Below are 19,410 nucleotides of genomic sequence, written 5' to 3'. Positions count from 1 at the left end.
CAAATGTGTTTGCTCAACCATTTTGTTGTGAGCCCTGTAAAAATTGTTTTCTCGACCGTTTTGTTGTGAGCCCTGTATTTTTCTAGCTTGCTTGGTTGCAATCATATAAACACCTTTGTTTCCATGGGTGTTTTGCTGTTCGTATGTCTCGTCCCCCAGATACAGACTGAATCCCCGAATCCAGGTTCTTGTTTATTTAGATTATTATGTTGGCCAACACTCTTACACTGATTGTTCTGTTCAACCTAAGATAAAACAATTATAATCTAGGATATAAATTCTCCCCGTCAACTATAAAAAAGGATGGATTTATGTTTATTGCAATACAAATACACCATTTTAAAAATGTATAACCTTGCCTACACTTTATGAACATCTACTTCGGACATGGCTCCACGCATTCGCCGGCTTCTTTGAAAACAAATGCACATGGCTCGCGTAGAAGTGCATGGGGAAGGGTCGTCAACGAGTTGTTACTGCTGTGGGGGCGCTGTGTAGAGAAATGTGCGTGCCAAAACCAAGATAACAGCGAAGAAATGCCCGAAGTTGCATAGTGGGCCTTTAAAGGGGTAATCATTTTGGGTTTAATAATTGCATAATAATAATAATTGCTCTCTGTGTCATACACTCCTCCTTTCCCAAACCCTCCTGCTGACACCACCGGTGTTATATCCACCTCTTCATCTTCTACTCACTCCTCTACTCTCTCCTAATGAGGTTCTATCCCCGATCCCCTCGCCCCTTCTTCAGTCTATTGCTCCCGACCGCCTACCTTCCTCACCCATCCAACCCATCTAATACGGCATAAAACAAACTGACTAAAGCGGAGGGAAAAGTCGAAAAAGCATAATATCACCCCTTTAACTGCAATTCAATGTTTTAATGTGACGGTTTAGTGATATTTTACTATTTTTTTGCCTTGTAATATATAGCCATTGGTCTATGAGAGCGGTTTATAAAAATAAATAAATAATTTATTTATTTTTATTATGAACTTTTTTTTTTACAATGTTCAATATCTTATACATACAAATGTAATACAAGCATAAGGGCACCCCTCTAATGGCTTGTCGTGCAAAATAAATCATTGTGCAAACATCCTAATGGACCACAATCACGACACACCTTACAGAGAAATTCGAGTTCTCACGGTAATGAGTTAGTCATGAATTCAGTATCTTTATCATACAGCTTTGGAAAAATATAAACAGGTTTGTTGTACCGGAGTCTCCCCCCCCCCCCCCCCCCCCCCCCCCCCCCCCCCCCACACACACACACACACACACACAACACAAACATAAATTCATGTGAAAAATCTAATCTGTAAATATAGTCTATTTTTCTTTAGTTATTTGTTTATTTTTGTCTGTCTAACAAATGTAATAACTCAATCTGCCCCTCTGTCAGTCCAGAACTCAGAAGCTTTTAATCTTTTCCACTCATGACCCAAAACATCGCATTAAATGACTTCAGTGTTAATATTAGTAAGCTGGGAGCTGGAAGGACGTATGGGAAGGGAGGGTTACCTGGTGAAGCTGGAAGGACGTGTGTTAAGGGTTGGGAAGAGAGGGTTACCTGGTGAAGCTGGAAGGACGTGTGTTAAGGGATCAGAAGGGAGAGTTACCTGGTGAAGCTGGAAGGACGTGTGTTAAGGGATCAGAAGGGAGGGTTACCTGGTGAAGCTGGAAGGACGTGTGTTAAGGGATCAGAAGGGAGGGTTACCTGGTGAAGCTGGAAGGACGTGTGTTAAGGGATCAGAAGGGAGGGTTACCTGGTGAAGCTGGAAGCCTGGGGACGGGATGTTCGGCGGCTGCAGCTCATGTCTGAATCCCTCACATCCTGCTCAGCATCCCCTGGGCCACAGGACATAGGTTTCACACCAGCAACGCACAAATCCAGACTTTGTCTCAAAGGCAGCGTTTGTCCTGAAGCCAACCGACGTGTGAAGTGATCCACAAACTATCCACCTGTTTCGTGTGTTAGATATCAAGGTTTGTTTGACACCTGTGTAATTCCAGCAGCCAAGCTTCGAAGCACAAAACTGATTTTGGCAGCGTGGGACAGAAACCTGTATCGTCTTACGTAAGAGAAGTTGACAGACTTCCCTCAGCGTCGGTGGCACGCCCCTACCGCGTCAAACTCATTCTTTCACAGGCCAGTGACAAAACACACACACTCATTCTTTCATGTCAAACAAACATTACTTTGCCATTGTTCACACTGCACCGGCGGTGGACAGAAGCGATTCACAGTACATAACTCAAAAGAAGACAAGGTTGATATGGGCCCTGTTTTCAAATGATCACAGCATTTTTTGTGTTTCTGGACAGTTGTGAGTCTGGACAGTAGTCAGTCGTTGAAGGGTCAAAGCTGTGGCCACAGGTTATAGTGGAGGAGTGGTAGACAACAAGAACAAAGAACAACATAGCGAAGAATGCAATGCACCTGCTCTAATTATGAAAACATTTAGGTGTCATTCCTAAGGTGCAGCACGCCCAGCATGTGAAAGGACAGGAGTCACAGAGCGCTACACCTGGGCAGCACGGTTCGACGTGGTCGGCCAATGTACTGCTTTCAAAACAACCAATTACCAGAGTTGTAGCTTGAATATTGGCCATAAAAGTAGTTCTGTTGATGTGAAAAACGGTTTTGATTTATTTTGGATTCATCATACAATGAATGACTATAATGAATGAATAGTATGAAGGTCTGATGGTGCCTTTGGACCATGTGGGTCATGGTTTTTAAGTTTGTGATTCAGTATTCTCACCATGATGATGCATAGAATGACACATTTATACATGTTAATTCAAGGAAATGAATACATTCAAAAATACGTTTTACCATTTTTCCACAGGCAAATGCAATGTTTAACTACAAAACAATATATACTTTAAAAAAAAAACAGTTTTGTCTGATACAAAGAACAGACACACGCACATCCAAAACACACAAAATGATATTGTAGCTCATCGTATATTGCCCACCGCAAAAAAGGAAGAAAAGTACAATAATATTTTTGAGAATGCCAAGAAGGAGTCACTGCCCGATGTCATTCATGTTTCCACTTTGTGTCCAACGTCAGCACTATTTCAAGTACAGTCATACGGTGCATCCATCTCTAAAATCCCCTGTCTTCCAAGCCCTATGTGTACATACTCCAGTAGATGACGTTGAACAGCAGGTAGGACATGGGGAATATGACCCGGGAGTAGGAGTCTATCATATGGCTGTTGCTCATAACATACTGGAGCTTTCGCACGACAGGGTTTTTGCGGCGCAGTCTGGTGCCCTCTCCGGGGGCGGAGTCTGCGACAGAGTCCCGAGAGTGGGCGGTCCTCTCAGTGTTGGTCGTGCTTGCCGCTTCGCCGAACGAGGCCAGGTCGATGTCGTTGTCGTGGTAACAGCCGTCGAAGGCCATGGCCTGCGTAGTGGAATTGAAGGAGGGAGGGACCTGCTGGGGCGCAGAACGATGAAAACTGGCGTTTAAAATGAGCACTTAGCATTGTGTAGCATCTTATCTTAGCTAGCTTTGTTGTGTATGGGGAATGGATTAAGCTAGCAATTGTAAGTGCTTGACACTTGTTTCTGTGAAAATCCTTACTCTACTGACAGCCATATATTGTTGTTTCTCTTTCTTCTGACAAATGTACTTATTGGAAGTCGCTTTGGATAAAATCGCCTGCCAAATGCCCTAAATATAAATTGGTGCATAATAGACTATCAACATTGTATAAATATGAGATACCTTTAACAAGATACAAAATGTCTCTCATAGTAACGCAATGAACAGTGTTAGTTTAACATTATGGATGCTTCGATGAGAGCATAGGGTTTGAAGCTTGAACCCTTTGCTGTTCTTCGATCAAGATATATTTTGACGCCGTCCAACTTTATGACCTACACCCTGAATGTACGTCCTAACCTCTTGGTGGATCTTCTTGGGTATAAATCCATCAATCATGTTGTTCTGCATTTTCCATGTAACATATACTGATATGTCTGATATATCTTTTCTGGGTCCCATGCTCTTCTCCCCGTAAAGCTAGGCACTGGGTCCTGTCATTCAGTGGGCGGTTTTCCTTCTACAACAGACGACGCATAACTTATTGTTTCATTTTCACGGCCTTAAACTAATGCAAATCTCTGCGTGTCCAGCCGACATCCCTCAGTGCTTGGATGTCGGAGCTCACCCTAAATCTGGACAAGAATGATCTCCTCCTTCCAGGAAAGGCATCTCCTATCCACAACCTCTCCATCAATATTGAGAACTCGGCATGGATGGAAAGGGAGCTGGGTGTGAGACTGTATGGCTGTCCTTCACAGCCAACATCGCTGCAAAAACGCGCTCCTGCAGAATCATGCTCCACAATATCAGGGGGATAAGGTCCTCAGCCAGAAGACCAGGTAGGTTTTGGGCCAGGCACTTGTCACCTCTCAGCCAGACTACTGCAACTCCCTTCTGGTTGTTCTGCCTGCATGTGCCATTCCACCTCTGCACCTCATCCAGGTTGCAGCAGCCTGGCCGGTCATCAACCCACCCACATTCTCCCACGTTATACTACAGCCTGCAGCCTGCACTGGCTACGGCGGCTGCTGCTACGCAACGTACGTCAATGGTACATTCCTACCCTGCTGCAAATGGCCCAGGCCCACCCTACATCCAGGACAGGGCCAGACCTTATACCCCAGCCCATCCAAGCTCTGCACTGAATGTAATCCATATCCTCGACAACCGTGACCAGCAGGCAGGTTTGAAGACGTATTACACACCTTGGCCCGCCTGAGCTTCTTCATCTCCTCCATGGTTGTGAAGTAGTTGACGGCTGCGTATTCAATGACGGACAGGAAGACGAAGAGGAAGCTGGACCACAGGTAGATGTCCACAGCCTTGACATAGGACACCTGGGGCATAGACGCCGACACACCTGTGATGATGGTGGACATCGTCAACACCGTAGTGATGCCTGCGTGAGGAAGAAAATAAACAGGAGTCACTACATTGACCAATCCTACAATACTATGAATTGTTTAAAGATTAGAATCAAAATGAGATATTTTTGCTCCTTGTCACATGCACACATCTTGCATCAAAGATCCAGAGGTATAAAGAAGAAAGACACACATTTTGATCGTATGCTTTGATTGTTGTTACTTGTAAGATCAAAGCTACCGGTACTTACATTTTTTTACTGATTGTTGAATTAAAAGGTATAATCTGCAACAAATGTTCTGTACTAAATCATGAATTTACCATGATATCGCATTAGGGATTAAGCAAACAAGTTAAGTCGAAATACTGGCATTCTCCGACAACAATGCTACAGCCAGTATATTCTTTGAAATGTGCGTTCCGGATCAGAATATATGTTTTTGTTTTGGCCTGTGTGTAACAAATTGGCACACAAACACAACATGCTGCAGCCATGGAAGCAATCAGACAAACTGGATGAATTTAAATTGCATTAATGATGAATTTAAATTGCAGTAGATTCTATTCAACCTCAAAAGCCTTGTCTCCTTTACAACTTCCTACCGACTAGAGCCGTGCTAAAACATAGGAGGCACATTTGAAAGAAGGAGACATCCAGGCGCCCAGTAAGGAATGAGAGCCACATGAGCTGGTTTATAATTTTGCAAACAACAGACACATTGTAAAGGTATCCTCGCTTGTGCTCATTGTTTCTCAGTGGCCTCAACCTGGCAATCCGCAAGAGGTTCGGGTCTGGGGACGAGGGGGCGGGCAGAGACTACACTCTCAAAAATAGTTAATTTGAAACACCGTTCCCATTTTTAGATGCTCAGGTTCAATGTGACATACAGTACCTTTATTGTAAAATGTAAATACTGATTAAAGGGATTATAATATGACGTCCATAATGTCACAGTGGGTGCCGGCAGGACGGGGGTGTTGTGCTGTACTGAACCGAGAGAGACGCGTGCGGGCACGGCGCGGCGGTCGATCCAGAAGGACACCCAGGACAGCATGACCATCAGCATGGTGGGGAAGTACGTCTGCAGCATGAAGAAGAAGATGTGCCTCCTCAGGATGAAGTTAATGTACAGCCGGTTGTACCAGCCTGAGGGAGAGAGAGACACAGAGAAAGAGAGCGAGGGAGGGAGAGAGAGAGGGAGAGGGAGAGAGAGAGAGAGAGAGAGAGAGAGAGAGAGAGAGAGAGAGAGAGAGAGAGAAACAGAGAGAGAGGGAGAGAGGAAGGGAGAGAGGGAGGGAGAGAGAGAGATACAGAGAGAGGGAGAGAGGGGGGGAGACAGGGTGGGAAAGAGAGACAAAGAGACAGAGAGAGACAGAGACAGAGAGAGAGGGAGGGAGATAGAGAGACAAACAGACAGAGAGACAGATAGAGAGGAAGGGAGAGAGAGGGAGAGAGAGAGAGAGAGAGAGAGAGAGAGAAGAGAGAGAGAGAGACAAAGAAAGGGCGATACACATTAGCACATGAAGACACGGACACATTAATATCAACATACAGAAATGCACACATAAACGTACACACACAAAACACACATATATATATATACTGTATATAGTTACTTCCAAACCAAAATGTATAATAACCGAATGCAGCCCGAATACGGGACAACAACTCTTTGGTATATTACAACCACCTAAAAATGTAGTGCTGCAGTTCACACACCAGTGCTGCTGTAGAAGGCCAGACCGTAGGAGGGGTGGAAGGATTCAATGAAGAAATGGGACAGCACAATCTCATCGGTCCTCAGCGAGTCGTTCCCATTCTTCCAGTACAGCATGAGGTCATTCTCATTATAGGCATCTTCAATAGAGGAGAGGGGAGGAGAGGAGGGGAGAGGAGAGGAGAGGAGAGGAGAGGAGAGGAGAGGAGAGGAGGGGAGAGGAGAGGAGAGGAGAGGAGAGGAGAGGAGAGGAGAGGGGAGGAGAGGAGAGGAGAGGGGAGGAGAGGAGAGGAGGGGAGAGGGGAGGAAAGGAGAGGAGAGGAGAGGAGAGGAGAGGGGAGGGGAGGGGAGGAGAGGGGAGGAGAGGAGAGGAGGGGAGAGGAGGGTAGAGGAGATGAAGAAGAGCAGAAGAGAGGAGAGGAGAGAGAACGGGAGAGGAGAGAAAAGCAATGGAGAGGAAGGGAGGGGAGAGGAAAAGCGAGGATCGGAGAGAAAAGGAGATGAGAAGAGAGGAGAGGAGAGAAGAGGAGATGTGAAGAGGAGGGTACATGAGAGCAGACCGATGAGGAGGACAATAAAGAGGAGAGGAGAGGCGAGGGGAGAGGAGAGGAGGGTAGGGGAGCAGAGGAGAGGTGATGTTTAGAGGAGAGTTTAAGAGGAGGGTGCAGGAGGAGAGAGAGATGAGGAGGAGATTAAAGAGGAGAGGAGAGGGGGAGAGAGGAGATGAGTGGAGAAGAGGAGAAAGAAAAAGAAGAGACAAGAGGAGAGAAGATCAGAAGAGATTATAATCGTAATATATTCAATACAAACAGAGCTCTATGAACTAAAGTAAAGGAGAAAGACCACTCATGTTACTCTCCACCTGCCTACCCAATAACCTCCTTCAAAACGTCCCTCTTCGACATGTCTCACACCCTCCCTCTCTGTCCTGAACCATCTGTTAGCTCAGGGAGTAGACAAGGAGACCGCAAGATGTTCTGCCAGAGTGGCGCGCCACAATACAAACACGTTCTTCATCCCCCAATTACCTGCTGATCACATTATCCTCATCAGCAAACAAACGCAGCTGTAGATTGCGTGCCTGTGTAATCTTGAAAATCTTTGCAGAGAACAAATACAAAGTTGTTTCCCTCGATTTAAAATAAAGAATATAACATTTTGTCGCAAAAAGAGGAGATGTATCGGCTTAGGATGACACGTTTGCAGGTCCGACGCTGTGCTTGTGTATGTGTTTGCGTGCTTGCGTGTTTTACAGAGCAACACAGTACAGCCTTAAGTGTGCGTGGGCTGAGAGCGTCTGTTTGTGTCTGTTTGTGTACGTACACACACAGCTTATATACTGGGTGTACATACACACAGTATATAACAACCAGCTTATGCCTAAGACCTTTATAAATCAGATGCATATGATTCTGTCCCACTTCTTCTGACAAATAAACTAGGCCAAAGCTATTTTATAAGGCTGACTTGCACAGCATAGCTTTACATTATTTTGGTCGGTCGGATAAAAAGTCATTATATAACTTACTGACTGTGGAGCAAAGCAGGGTAACAACATTTCATTAATCCGCTGTAGAGCCTGAATCTTATATAAAGATGTTTTAATGGTCAGCAATGACCTCAATTGGATTAGTCTTTACATGCCATCTGACCACACAGCACCTGCCATACTCTATGCTTTGCAATTGAGTTAATATGTGTAGAAGCTGTGCATCTGCTGGTGAAATACATTAGAGCACCGATACCGAGATTAAGCTGAGTCAGAGTGAAATGCAATCTGTGGAAAATATCAGCACCATCTTGTAGTGTCGTCGAATGTGCGTGTGGGTTTGTAACCATCCTGCACCAACCCCCATCACGTCCTGTTTTTTTTTATTTTTGCCCCAGTTTGTCGGTGCCTTGTTTGTTTCTGTCAAAAGCATCCTTCCACACCTACCCTGTGCCTGATCTCTGGGTCTTGGCTCACCTCCCTGAACGAGCAGTGACAGAAGGAACTGACCAGCAGAATAAAGCCACCAAAGTCTTTCCAATAAACACCTTCCTGGCAGCCATCTTTGAGCGCTAGGAACGCCTCATTTGTTTTTATCCTGGAGATGATTGTGACCAGTGACCAGCCTCACTCCAAAGCTACCAAGCCTCACTCCCCTGCTACTCAGCCTCACTCCACAGTTACTCAGCCTCACTCCACAGTTACTCAGCCTCACTCCACAGTTACTCAGCCTCACTCCAAAGTTACTCAGCCTCACTCCACAGTTACTCAGCCTCACTCCACAGTTACTCAGCCTCACTCCACAGTTACTCAGCCTCACTCCACAGCTACCTAGCCTCAATCCAAAGTTACCCAGCCATGCTCCCCATCCGGACCTGCCTAGCTATGTTGCTGACCTGCCTAGGCCTGTCCACATGTCTGAGGGGCCTTGATAATGAGAATAAACATCTCAAAGCTATAGGAGGATATACTCTGGTGCACACCCCTTAGTGGGAAGCTACACATTTTAGAACAACTGGTATAGTCCATTCTATACTGCACTGGACTGTGTTATACTACTGTGTGTGTATACTCACAGCTCTCCAGCTCCAGGGTGCAGTTCTGAGTGTCGAGGGGGAAGCTGCTGAAGTCCATGGAGCAGAGAGCTGTCACCGTGATCCTGAAACAACAGTTCAGTTTAAACCAACAGGAAACCAACAGTCTTCATAACAAATGGATTGCATTATTAGGATCGCAAGTTTATTTGTACGGGATTTAATAACATTTGGATTCTCAAAGATGCTTAGCAAGTTTATTTGATAAAGATTTGATGACAAGTACATTCTCAAAGAGGTTTATCAAATACATTAACATATAATTTATCAACTTACCTCCCCTATTAAGATCCATATTGTCCCACTCACTCTTTAAAAAGCAGCTTAAAAAACATCTTATCTTTTCATGAATCATCTCATCATCTCCTGTCCTCTTCATTGCCCCACTTTTTTTTTCTCTGTCTAAGACATGTATTTATAACATCCTTTTCCATCTAATTTTTATTATTTTGATTATTTATGTACTTTGTCTCCTTATTTTCTAAAGTTTATTTGTTAGCCTAATAAATATGATTTGATTGTGATGATTGACAGGGGTGGAACTCTTGCACAAGCCCATTGGGCTTCGTTCCCTCCTAGCACCATTTATGTTAATGTGTGCTAAATAAATTAACTAAACAAAGCTAGACAACAATTTCATTTTTAAAGACGCTCAAAGTGACACAGAAGTCGTCCCAACAGTCTCACACTCCTGTAGACAGCCTCTCCGCAGCCTATCACAAGGCCTCCCAGAGCAAGATGTCCTCCTGAGCCCTGCCTGCTCCTGAAGAGCCTTCACCTGAGCCCTACCTGCTCCTGATGAAGAGCCTTCACCTGAGCCCTACCTGCTCCTGATGAAGAGCTTTCATCTGAGCCCTGCCTGCTCCTGATGAAGAGCCTTCACCTGAGCCCTACCTGCTCCTGATGAAGAGCCTTCACCTGAGCCCTACCTGCTCCTGATGAAGAGCCTTCACCTGAGGCCTACCTGCTCCTGATGAAGAGCCTTCACTTGAGCCCTACCTGCTCCTGATGAAGAGCCTTCACCTGAGCCCTACCTGCTCCTGATGAAGAGCCTTCACCTGTAGCCATACCTGCTCCTGATGAAGAGCCTTCACCTGAGCCATACCTGCTCCTGGTTAAGGGGCCTTAACCCTTTCAGCTTATCCACTCGTTCTTCCCATCTGAACCCCCGTCTGCTCTCCCCTTTGCCCCGCACCTGACGCTGAACAGGATGTTCCCGTCGGGGTACACGCGCAGCATGATGTTCTCCATGGTGGTGTCGTGGATGAAGGAGCGCTTGGAGTGGACGAAGAAGACGTCGGGGACCCATATCTTCTTCACCAGCCGAGCGTCGAAGGTGCGACTCTTGTTGCTGCCGGAGGGGAAGGCCAGGCGGACGTCCTGCCAGTAGTGCCTCAGGTACAGGGTCATGGTGAAGTCCTGCAGGGGGACACAAGCACGCACACACACGCACGCACACGCACGCATGCATGCACGCGCGGTAAGGTATTCATCCCTGAGGCGAGAATGAAGGCGTAACAGCAGCATGCATTAAAAGAACACAATGGCAGTTATTAAGTAACTGACAATATAATAAGAAGCAGCATCCAAAATGCTGATACAAAAGCCATCCTAAAATGTAAACTAAAAGCCAGAGGAGTGCCAAATACATTTAAAAGTGTATAATGTGCAGCTTGATACAAAAGATGTGCAGTAAGGACAGCCTTACACTGGCAGTATTTACTGAATGTGTATATTCTAGTGTTTTGTGTCTGTGTATCTGCTCAGATGTGTCTGCTAAACTAGATGGATTCGATTAAGCCAATAACGACACGAATGAAGAACTTGACTCCAGCACCACAAGCAGTGAACATGGGTGTTATGTGTTGCTTTCAGTCAGTGTTGTGGGTCTGTGTAAATAACTTATAAGTGTTCTGCATTTGTGTGTACGTCAGTGTTGATTCTTTGTGTGTAAGTCAGTGTGCATGCTATGTGTGCAGAAGCCCGTACCATGTTGACTTCAGAGATGCTGTCGATGCTCTCCACCTGAACATCGATGCCTACGGGGATGGCTGAGCCTGAGGGAGCAGAGGGGTTACAGATACAGCTTAGGCTCGCTCTTCTTTTGCAGTAAATGCATAGGGAGGCCGAAGGTTAAATATGGACGTTTCTCCACTGGATTAAGTACATAGGGCCACCAATCCGATTAATATAATGTAGAGTACATTATATTGATTCTACTGTAAATTATATGAACAAGTATTGCTACTAGAATATTGTGTTGGAGATGATTGTCGTGTAACTGTAAGACATGGGGACATGACCTATATTAGCTGCTAGCCCTGGTCATTTCTAAAATTGTGTTTTTAATCATTCAGGCAAACCGGACAAACCAAAATCGTGTTTGGAAATCAAGCATCATGAAATGTATTTCGACAACCTTCTAAACCTTATCGCAAGCGACGCAAAGAACACAAACTCTGAAATTGACAGTTACTCATTTACACTGTTACCATGATGACATGTTTTTTTTGGAATATCCTTTAATATTCCTCTCTTCTCTCTGTTTCGGGATTTGAGTTCAAGGACCAGATTACCGTCAGAGAACAAGTGGGTAATACAGAGCTAGCCGTTGTTTACCGGCTCTGCAGACAATCTGGGTCAGAGAGGGTTTGATTTGCTTGGTGGGTCGGTACTGTAACCAATATTAAGCCTCCTGGGGACCGAGACACAAAACCAACAACGCTGGTGTTTATAACAAGGAGAATTATAGTCATAAATAGGAATTATAAGTAAGAAGGAGTTAAAATAAATAAAATAAAATATAAATGATTGATAATGGATAACTATTGATAAAAAATAACTAAAATAATGAATATTGTTTTAATATACTATATGTACTATTATTTAATATAAAATTGTTTTATAAGGTGGTGGTTAGTAGTAGGAAGTCATCTCGGATTAGGAAGATTAAGAAGATCATGTGATTCATGAGAACGCTATAGATCGTCATCAGTCCGTCTCCCAGTCCTCACCTCCGAAACCGGGCCGCATGGCGAAGTCGTGGTCCTCGATACGAAGTAGCTGCTCCGACTTGATGAGCAGAGACTTGGTGCTGTCCTGCTTCTTCAGACGAAAGTCCACCCGCCTGGAAACACACAGAACCACGTTACAACCACATCAGTATCACACAGAAACACACACAAAACATCGTCAGAAACACACAGAACCAGATCAGAACGACAGCAGAACCACAGAATAACCACACAGAAACAAACAGAACCAGAAAGACCCAGATCAGAACAACACAGAACCAGATCAGAACCACACAGAACCAGATCTGAACCTCACAGAACCAGATCAGAACCACACAGAACCAAATCAGAACTTTATAAGATAATCACATTGAGACCAGACCGAAAACAAACATCACATCGATCTCCCTTCCAAGTAAATCAAAGGTTTTTATGGCTTGTAATAAAAAATAAAATAAAAATGCATAACATTTAAGAGTTGTCAGTGAAATAGTACTCAACGATTGTCAACATTGGAATGATCCCCCCCCCCCTCTCTCTCTCTCATTCTCTCTCTCTTTCTCTCTCTCTCTCTCTCTCTCTCTCTCTCTCTCTCTCTCTCTCTCTCTCTCTCTCTCTCTCTCTCTCTCTCTCTCTCTCTCTAAACTACATGTAGAGTCAGTGACATCTGGTGTGGTGAATGAGCTGATCGATGTATTAACAGTGAGTCTAAACTCAAAGTTTAACACAAGCAAGGGGCTGTCTTTCTAATCGCCCTGCCATAGTTCTCTTGAGCAACCGCTTGGAGAGGAACAAGCTGATGCTGATGTTTGTTCTTGTTGTTGACCGGAATAGAAAAATACTGTTTAAACGTTAAGGTTTGTTGCTTTACATGTAATATCCCTGCATTGCTTTTCATTGAATCAATAGTTCCGGTACTCAATACTTGGATGCATTAGCTAACTCAGCAACTGTGTCAGTATGTGGTTACATGTATCTATGTATCTATTTATATGTCTGTCTATCGACCAATGCTGTGTGCTGATTCTTATAGCTCAGTTGTGTATAAGAATCTATGGCGATGCCGAACGCAAACTGTTAAACGGTAAAGCTTAAGACATGATAACACCATGAATCAGCATCTCACCAATCAAGGCCTTAAAAAATTTCGGCCACGTGGCCACATATTTAGCAGACCCTCCCCTGGTTGATCCTCGGTTCTAAATAATTACACAAGCCGCTTTTACCTTGATCAAACACGACCTGATGACGGCACAGGCCAACACACCCAGGCAACCCGGCATCCACATATTAATACAACACTGAAGCAGCACCCATTACAAACAAACATAAATTAAACCTTCAACGTGTACATTTAAATGTTCTAGACAAATGACTGTTTAAGCCCTTCCCCAAGCCAAACTAAACCGGTTCCTACTGAAGCTTCTCATCAGTGTTAGAACTCTCAATTATGCTAATACCACAAGTCATACTGGGATTAGTTAGTAGTGGTTGAGGTGCATGAATCAAACATTACCCAGTATATATACCCAGGATGATCTACTACAATCTAACCACAAAATAATAACCAACAAAAAAAACAACGAATGTATACAAAATTGAAAGGTGCAGGACAAATCTGGGAGGTAGTTATAGTGAGTGGTAGTGGTAGTGAGTGTCACCGAGTGACACTGTGACAGTAAGTGGACAGTAAGTGGTAGTGATATCGAGTGGTAGTGATATCGAGTGGTAGTGATATCGAGTGGTAGTGATATCGAGTGGTAGTGATAGTGAGTGGAAGTGATAGTGAGTGGTAGTGATATCGAGTGGTAGTGATATCGAGTGGTAGTGATATCGAGTGGTAGTGATATCGAGTGGTAGTGATATCGAGTGGTAGTGATAGTGAGTGGAAGTGATAGTGAGTGGTAGTGATATCGAGTGGTAGTGATATCGAGTGGTAGTGATATCGAGTGGTAGTGATATCGAGTGGTAGTGATAGTGAGTGGAAGTGATAGTGAGTGGAAGTGATAGTGAGTGGTAGTGATAGTGAGTGGAAGTGATAGTGAGTGGTAGTGATATCGAGTGGTAGTGATAGTGAGTGGTAGTGATAGTGAGTGGTAGTGATAGTGAGTGGTAGTGATAGTGAGTGGTAGTGGGGGTGAGTGTCAGTGATACTGAGAGGTAGTGGTAGTGGGTGTCAGTGATATTGAGTAGTAGTGATAGTGAGTGTCAGTGATAGTGAGTGTCAGTGATAGTGAGTGGCAGTGGTAGTGAGTGGTGGTGATAGTGAGTGGTAAGGATAGTGAGTGGTAGTGATTGGTGGTGGTAGTGATGGCGGGTGGTAGTGATAGTGAGTGGTAGTTATGGTCAGTGGTAGTGATAGTGAGTGGTAGTTATGGTCGGTGGTAGTGATAGTGAGTGGTAGATATAGTGCATGGTGGTGTTACTGGGTGGTATTGCTATTGAGTCGTAGTGATAGTTAGTGGTACTGATAGTGATTGGTACTGATAGTGAGTAGTAGTGATTGTGAGTGTCAGTGATAGTGGGTGGTAGTGATAGTGCGTATTGGTGATAGTGAGTGGTAGTGATATTGAGTCGTAGTGATAGTGAGTGGTAGCGGTAGTGATTGGTGGTGATAGTTAGTGGTACTGATAGTGAGTGGCATTGATAGTGATTAGTAGTGATAGTGTGTGTCAGTGATAGTGAGTGGCAGTGATAGTTACTGGTAGGGATAGTGAGTAGTAGTGATAGGTAGTGATAGTGAGTGGTAGTGGTAGTGAGTGGTGGTGATAGTTAGTGGTACTGATAGTGAGTGGTACTGATAGTGAGTGGTAGTGAGTGTCAGTTATAGTGATGGTGAGTGTCAGTGATAGTGAGTTATACTGATTGTGAGTGGTACTGAGAGTGAGTGTCAGTGATAGTGGGTGGTAGTGATAGTGCGTAGTGGTGATAGTGAGTGGTAGGAATATTGAGTAGTAGTGATAGTGAGTGGTAGTGGTAGTGAGTGGTGGTGGTGGTAGTTAGTGGTAGTGGTAGTGATTGGTGGTGATAGTTAGTGGTACTGATAGTGAGTGGTACTGATAGTGAGTAGTAGTGCTGGTGAGTGTCAGTGATAGTGAGTTGTACTGATAGTGAGTAGAGGTGATAGTGAGTAGTAGTGTAAGTGATAGTGAGTGGCAGTGATAGTTAGTGGTAGTGATAGTGAGTAGAGATGATAGTGAGTAGTAGTGCTCGTGACTGGTACTGATAGTCAGTGGTAGTGATAGGTAGTGATAGTGAGTGGTAGTGGTAGTGAGTGGTGGTGGTAGTTAGTGGTACTGTTAGTTAGTGGTACTGATGGTGAGTGTCAGTGATAGTGATTGGTAGTGAGTGTCATTGATAGTGAGTGGTAGTGAGTGTCAGTGATAGTGAGTGGTAGTGAGTGTCAGTGATAGTGAGTGTCAGTGATAGTGAGTGGTAGTGATAGCTAGTGGTAGTGATAGTGCACGGTGGTGATAGCTAGTGGTAGTGATAAGTTGGGTCTGGTGTCTCACCCTCCAGGTTTATTGCGTGTCTCCTCGCCCAGGTACACCTCCTTATGTCTCCTCTTGTTGGGGCTGTGGCCCCCAGTGAGGCGTGCCAGGGGCCACAGCCCGGCCAGACACAGCAGTCTGAGGGCCAACGGGGCTGCTCTCATCGTGGGTCACCTATTGCGTCTCCTCCTCACCGAGCAATCCTCCTCCACCAGGGAGCATCAACGGCGATGGAGACCCAGGGATGTCCTTTCTTTCCTGGACCTCATTCCCTCTGCCAGTAGGCACCACCACCATGTTACATCACCTAATAAGTCATTCAGCAGACTCCTTCACCAGCAGTGACCTACAAGTGTGGCTGAAATATCAAATCAAAGCAAGCGCTCAAAAATGAGAGTCATCAGAGAAAAGGGTTATGCTGGAAAAAAAGTGTCCAGAGGTGCCATACGAATCAAAAACATAAAGTGAGCCCTACATTCCTCTCTTCTGACCGAACATGGTGCTAAGACCGAGGCTTTCAACGCTTACGCTGAGATCCAACGCCAGCGTATTCCCTCCTAGGTTTAGACCACTCATGTCTCTCTCTCTCTGCCACCACCAACACCCCGGTCAGTTTGTCCCTCTCTCTCTGTCTCAACTGCCACCCAAGCCCCACCCAAGCCCACTCATTCCCTCCCTCCCTTCCTCCTTCCCTCCCTCCCCATTTAAAACCAAATATCAATTTATTCCTATAATGACAAAGGAATTCTGTTAATTCCTCCCTAATCTTCTTACGTTGTGTGCTCGCTGAAATCTTTCGCTAACCTACAAACGGAGGCGGGCTGGGATAGTGGCGGTAAAGGCGGTTTCATCATCGCTATGACGACGAGCAGCAGATCAGTAATAAAAAGGCTGTAGCCTACATCTGCCGCTTCCACTGGATTTACCCTGCAGTCGCTTACTGATGTTGGAGGCATAATGTGTGTGTGTATGTTTGTGTGTGTGTGTGTGTGTCTGTGTGTGCGTGTGTGTCTGTGTGTGTCTATGGTGTGTGTCTGTGGTGTGTGTGTGTGTGTGTGTGTGTGTGTGTGTGTGTGTGTGTGTGTGTGTGTGTGTGTGTGTGTGTGTGGTGTGTGTGGTGTTTGTGTATGTGTCTGTGGTGGAGGAATGGGGGTTATACAATTTAAAACCAAAGCAAAGAAATCATGATATCTCTTGTTTCTATAATACAGCACTTGAAGCATCAAGTGCTGTATCATCATCATAATAAAGCACTATAGGATAGTTAAAGGAAAAAGAAAATAACAATTATTATACAATTCCTTATCTGTTGCATTTTATCTCCGTGTTGAATCAAAGTAATGTAGGAAAGCAAAGAAAATGTGGTGAAAACATTGAGTGAGATGCAAGGGTAAACTGTCAGTAACGCACATGGGGTGAAACCTCGCGGCACCAGTTATAAACCGCAGCAGACGCGTCACGGGTGGCGCTCGGGCGAGGCAGGCTTCTTTAATCTGGGATTAACTTTTGATTGGGGCCAGCGATGGGTGATGCCATCTTTAAGAATCACGCACGTGGAGTTTAGTTTCCACTCACATGTCAATCGCTTCAACCGCGGAGGACAACCATGCGTCATACATTTGCACGATTACATGAACACACCCCGTTTGGTATAAATGTAGGGAGTGTGGTGCAGTGACTTCGTCTGTCCACTAGAGTTCACTATCTGTCAACAATCAATCATCTGGAACGTTTTAAACACATGAGAGGTATAATAGTTCTTTTTTTTTTTTCGTTCAATGTCGAGTAAAGATATTTTCCAGGAAACACACCCGGAACACATAACACCTCACACAAAATCAATACGACTTTACGAATACGTTCAGCTTCCAAAAAGAAAACAAGTTTATGACTGAAATAGTCACTTTAACGATATACAATTATGAAATACATGCTGGGCCTAAAATCTGAAAACTGCTCACAAGGAAGGCCTGTATAGCTAAACAAGGCCTACTGGTAGAGGAATGATAAAGGGCAGGTCTTTAGGTCTACTTATACAACTACTACTAATTCCTTTTCATTCCACCCCACACGCACTTCCACTCAGTTAAACACTGTTTCTACATATCTTTTTCTTGCTTCCACTCTAGTTAAAGGTTTACTTCCCGAGTTAATTAGTCAGTGTTTCTTGAGGTTTTAGGAAGGTTTTAACATGGAAATGTAACCATCTAGATGTGTAGGTCACAGTTCACTGCACACTGATGAACATTCACGCACACGCACGCCAACCTGTGAAGTCTCACCTCTAGCGCTGCCGGGCTCACACCTTTGCGGACAACTTAAAAAATGGCAGAAACACTTGGACTGCTGCTGGCATTTCTCACCTTGCTGGGGAATCTATCTGTCTTTCACTGTAAAGGTAGGACTATGTGTTGTTCTATCCTATAGGGATTGTTTAAATATGGGATGATTCTTGACAAGCTTGAGAAGAGAAAAATACACATTTTAAATGCAGAACATTGGGACAAGTTTTGTAATGTAAATATTCCATTTCTCTTTACTTGGCTAATCATTTGTATCACCAGAGGGAAAGAATACAGCCTTCTGTTGACATTATTGACAATCAAGATACAAGATATTTGTAATGATTAAATATTCATAAATGTACTATTGTCAAATGTTGAGATAACTTCATGTGAGTTTAAATTATTTAAAAAAATGGTCATAGTGTAGGGCCTAGTTGCTAAGATGTTTGACTCTAAGCTATAGGGTTTTGGTTTCGAACCCACAGCGGTGAGTAACCCTAACCCTGACTTTAACATGACATGTCACTCAAAATAGAGAACTTTAAGTTTCTTTGGATAAGTGTCAACTGAACAGTGAATATACTACACTGGAGTTGTTGTTATTAATGCATAGCAACTTAAATCACATCAACTCCATTGCGTGGTATATTTAATACAGGGGTTCTCATCCTTTTTTCAACTGTAACCCCATTTTTATGTCTTACATTTATCACGGCCCCCATAAGTAGGCTACAAAATAATACTAAACATAATAATAAAAACAAACCCTTCCTTTATCTAAAATTCACATTTCGGAGCCCGAAACCCAGTGGCCTCCCGGGCCCCGAAGGCCCGTCCTGGGTCATTGGGCTGCTCCCGGAACAGGTCCCCATCTCTGGGAGTGGTCCAAACCTTGACCCTCAAACCAAACCCTAACCCTATCAATAAAACCTAAGCATGACAACTCATCCTAAAACAAAACCCTAACCCTATGACCAAACCTAACCATGACACCTAACCCTAAAACTAGACCCTTACCCTATCACTAAAACCTAACCATGATAGCTAACCTAAAACCAAACCCTAACACTATCACCAAACCATGACACCTAACCTAAAAACAAACCCTAAAACTATCACTAAACCATGACACCTAACCCTAAAACCTAAAACTATCACTAAATCATGACACCTAACCCTAAAACAAAACCTAACCCTAAAACCAAACCCTAACCCTATCACTAAAAGCTAAGAATGAAATCGAACCCTAAAACCAAACTCGAACCCTATCACTAAAACCTAACCATGACAACTAACCCTCAAACCAAACCCGAACCCTATCACTAAAACCTAACCATGACTCCTAAACCTCAAACCAAACCCGAACCCTATCACTAAAACCTAACC

General features: G+C 44.2%; 1 protein-coding gene across 2 annotated transcripts; it reads right to left on the bottom strand.

Annotated features, from left to right (window-relative positions):
• Positions 1 to 2,631: 2,631 nt before the first annotated feature.
• gabrr3a (gamma-aminobutyric acid type A receptor subunit rho3a) lies at positions 2,632 to 16,364 on the bottom strand. 2 transcript variants are annotated; one of them, XM_030362098.1, is made up of 9 exons: positions 15,761 to 16,364; positions 12,249 to 12,361; positions 11,224 to 11,291; positions 10,430 to 10,653; positions 9,217 to 9,299; positions 6,654 to 6,791; positions 5,928 to 6,080; positions 4,774 to 4,967; positions 2,632 to 3,457 (listed from the first exon to the last, which is right to left on the bottom strand). In XM_030362098.1, exons 1-9 carry the CDS (start codon positions 15,901 to 15,903, stop codon positions 3,146 to 3,148), a joined length of 1,428 nt encoding a protein of 475 aa, XP_030217958.1. In that variant the 5' UTR covers positions 15,904 to 16,364; the 3' UTR covers positions 2,632 to 3,145. The 2 variants fall into 2 exon arrangements, with proteins under 2 accessions (XP_030217958.1, XP_030217959.1); XM_030362099.1 differs by having other exon boundaries at positions 2,632 to 3,454.
• Positions 16,365 to 19,410: the final 3,046 nt, after the last annotated feature.

Source organism: Gadus morhua, chromosome 7 (genome assembly GCF_902167405.1).
Source record: "Gadus morhua chromosome 7, gadMor3.0, whole genome shotgun sequence".
In the NCBI taxonomy this organism is placed as follows: Eukaryota; Metazoa; Chordata; class Actinopteri; order Gadiformes; family Gadidae; genus Gadus; species Gadus morhua.
This window is presented reverse-complemented; position numbering and strand designations above follow the sequence as displayed.

Excerpts from the sequence above, each read along its gene's own strand:
- gabrr3a (XM_030362098.1), bottom strand. The coding sequence starts at position 15,903 with ATGAGAGCAGCCCCGTTGGCCCTCAGACTGCTGTGTCTGGCCGGGCTG. Across the intron at positions 11,292-12,248 it reads CATGCGGCCCGGTTTCGGAG|GCTCAGCCATCCCCGTAGGC; the intron begins GTGAGGACTGGG and ends CTGCTCCCTCAG. Across the intron at positions 6,792-9,216 it reads CACCCTGGAGCTGGAGAGCT|ATGCCTATAATGAGAATGAC; the intron begins GTGAGTATACAC and ends CCTCTATTGAAG.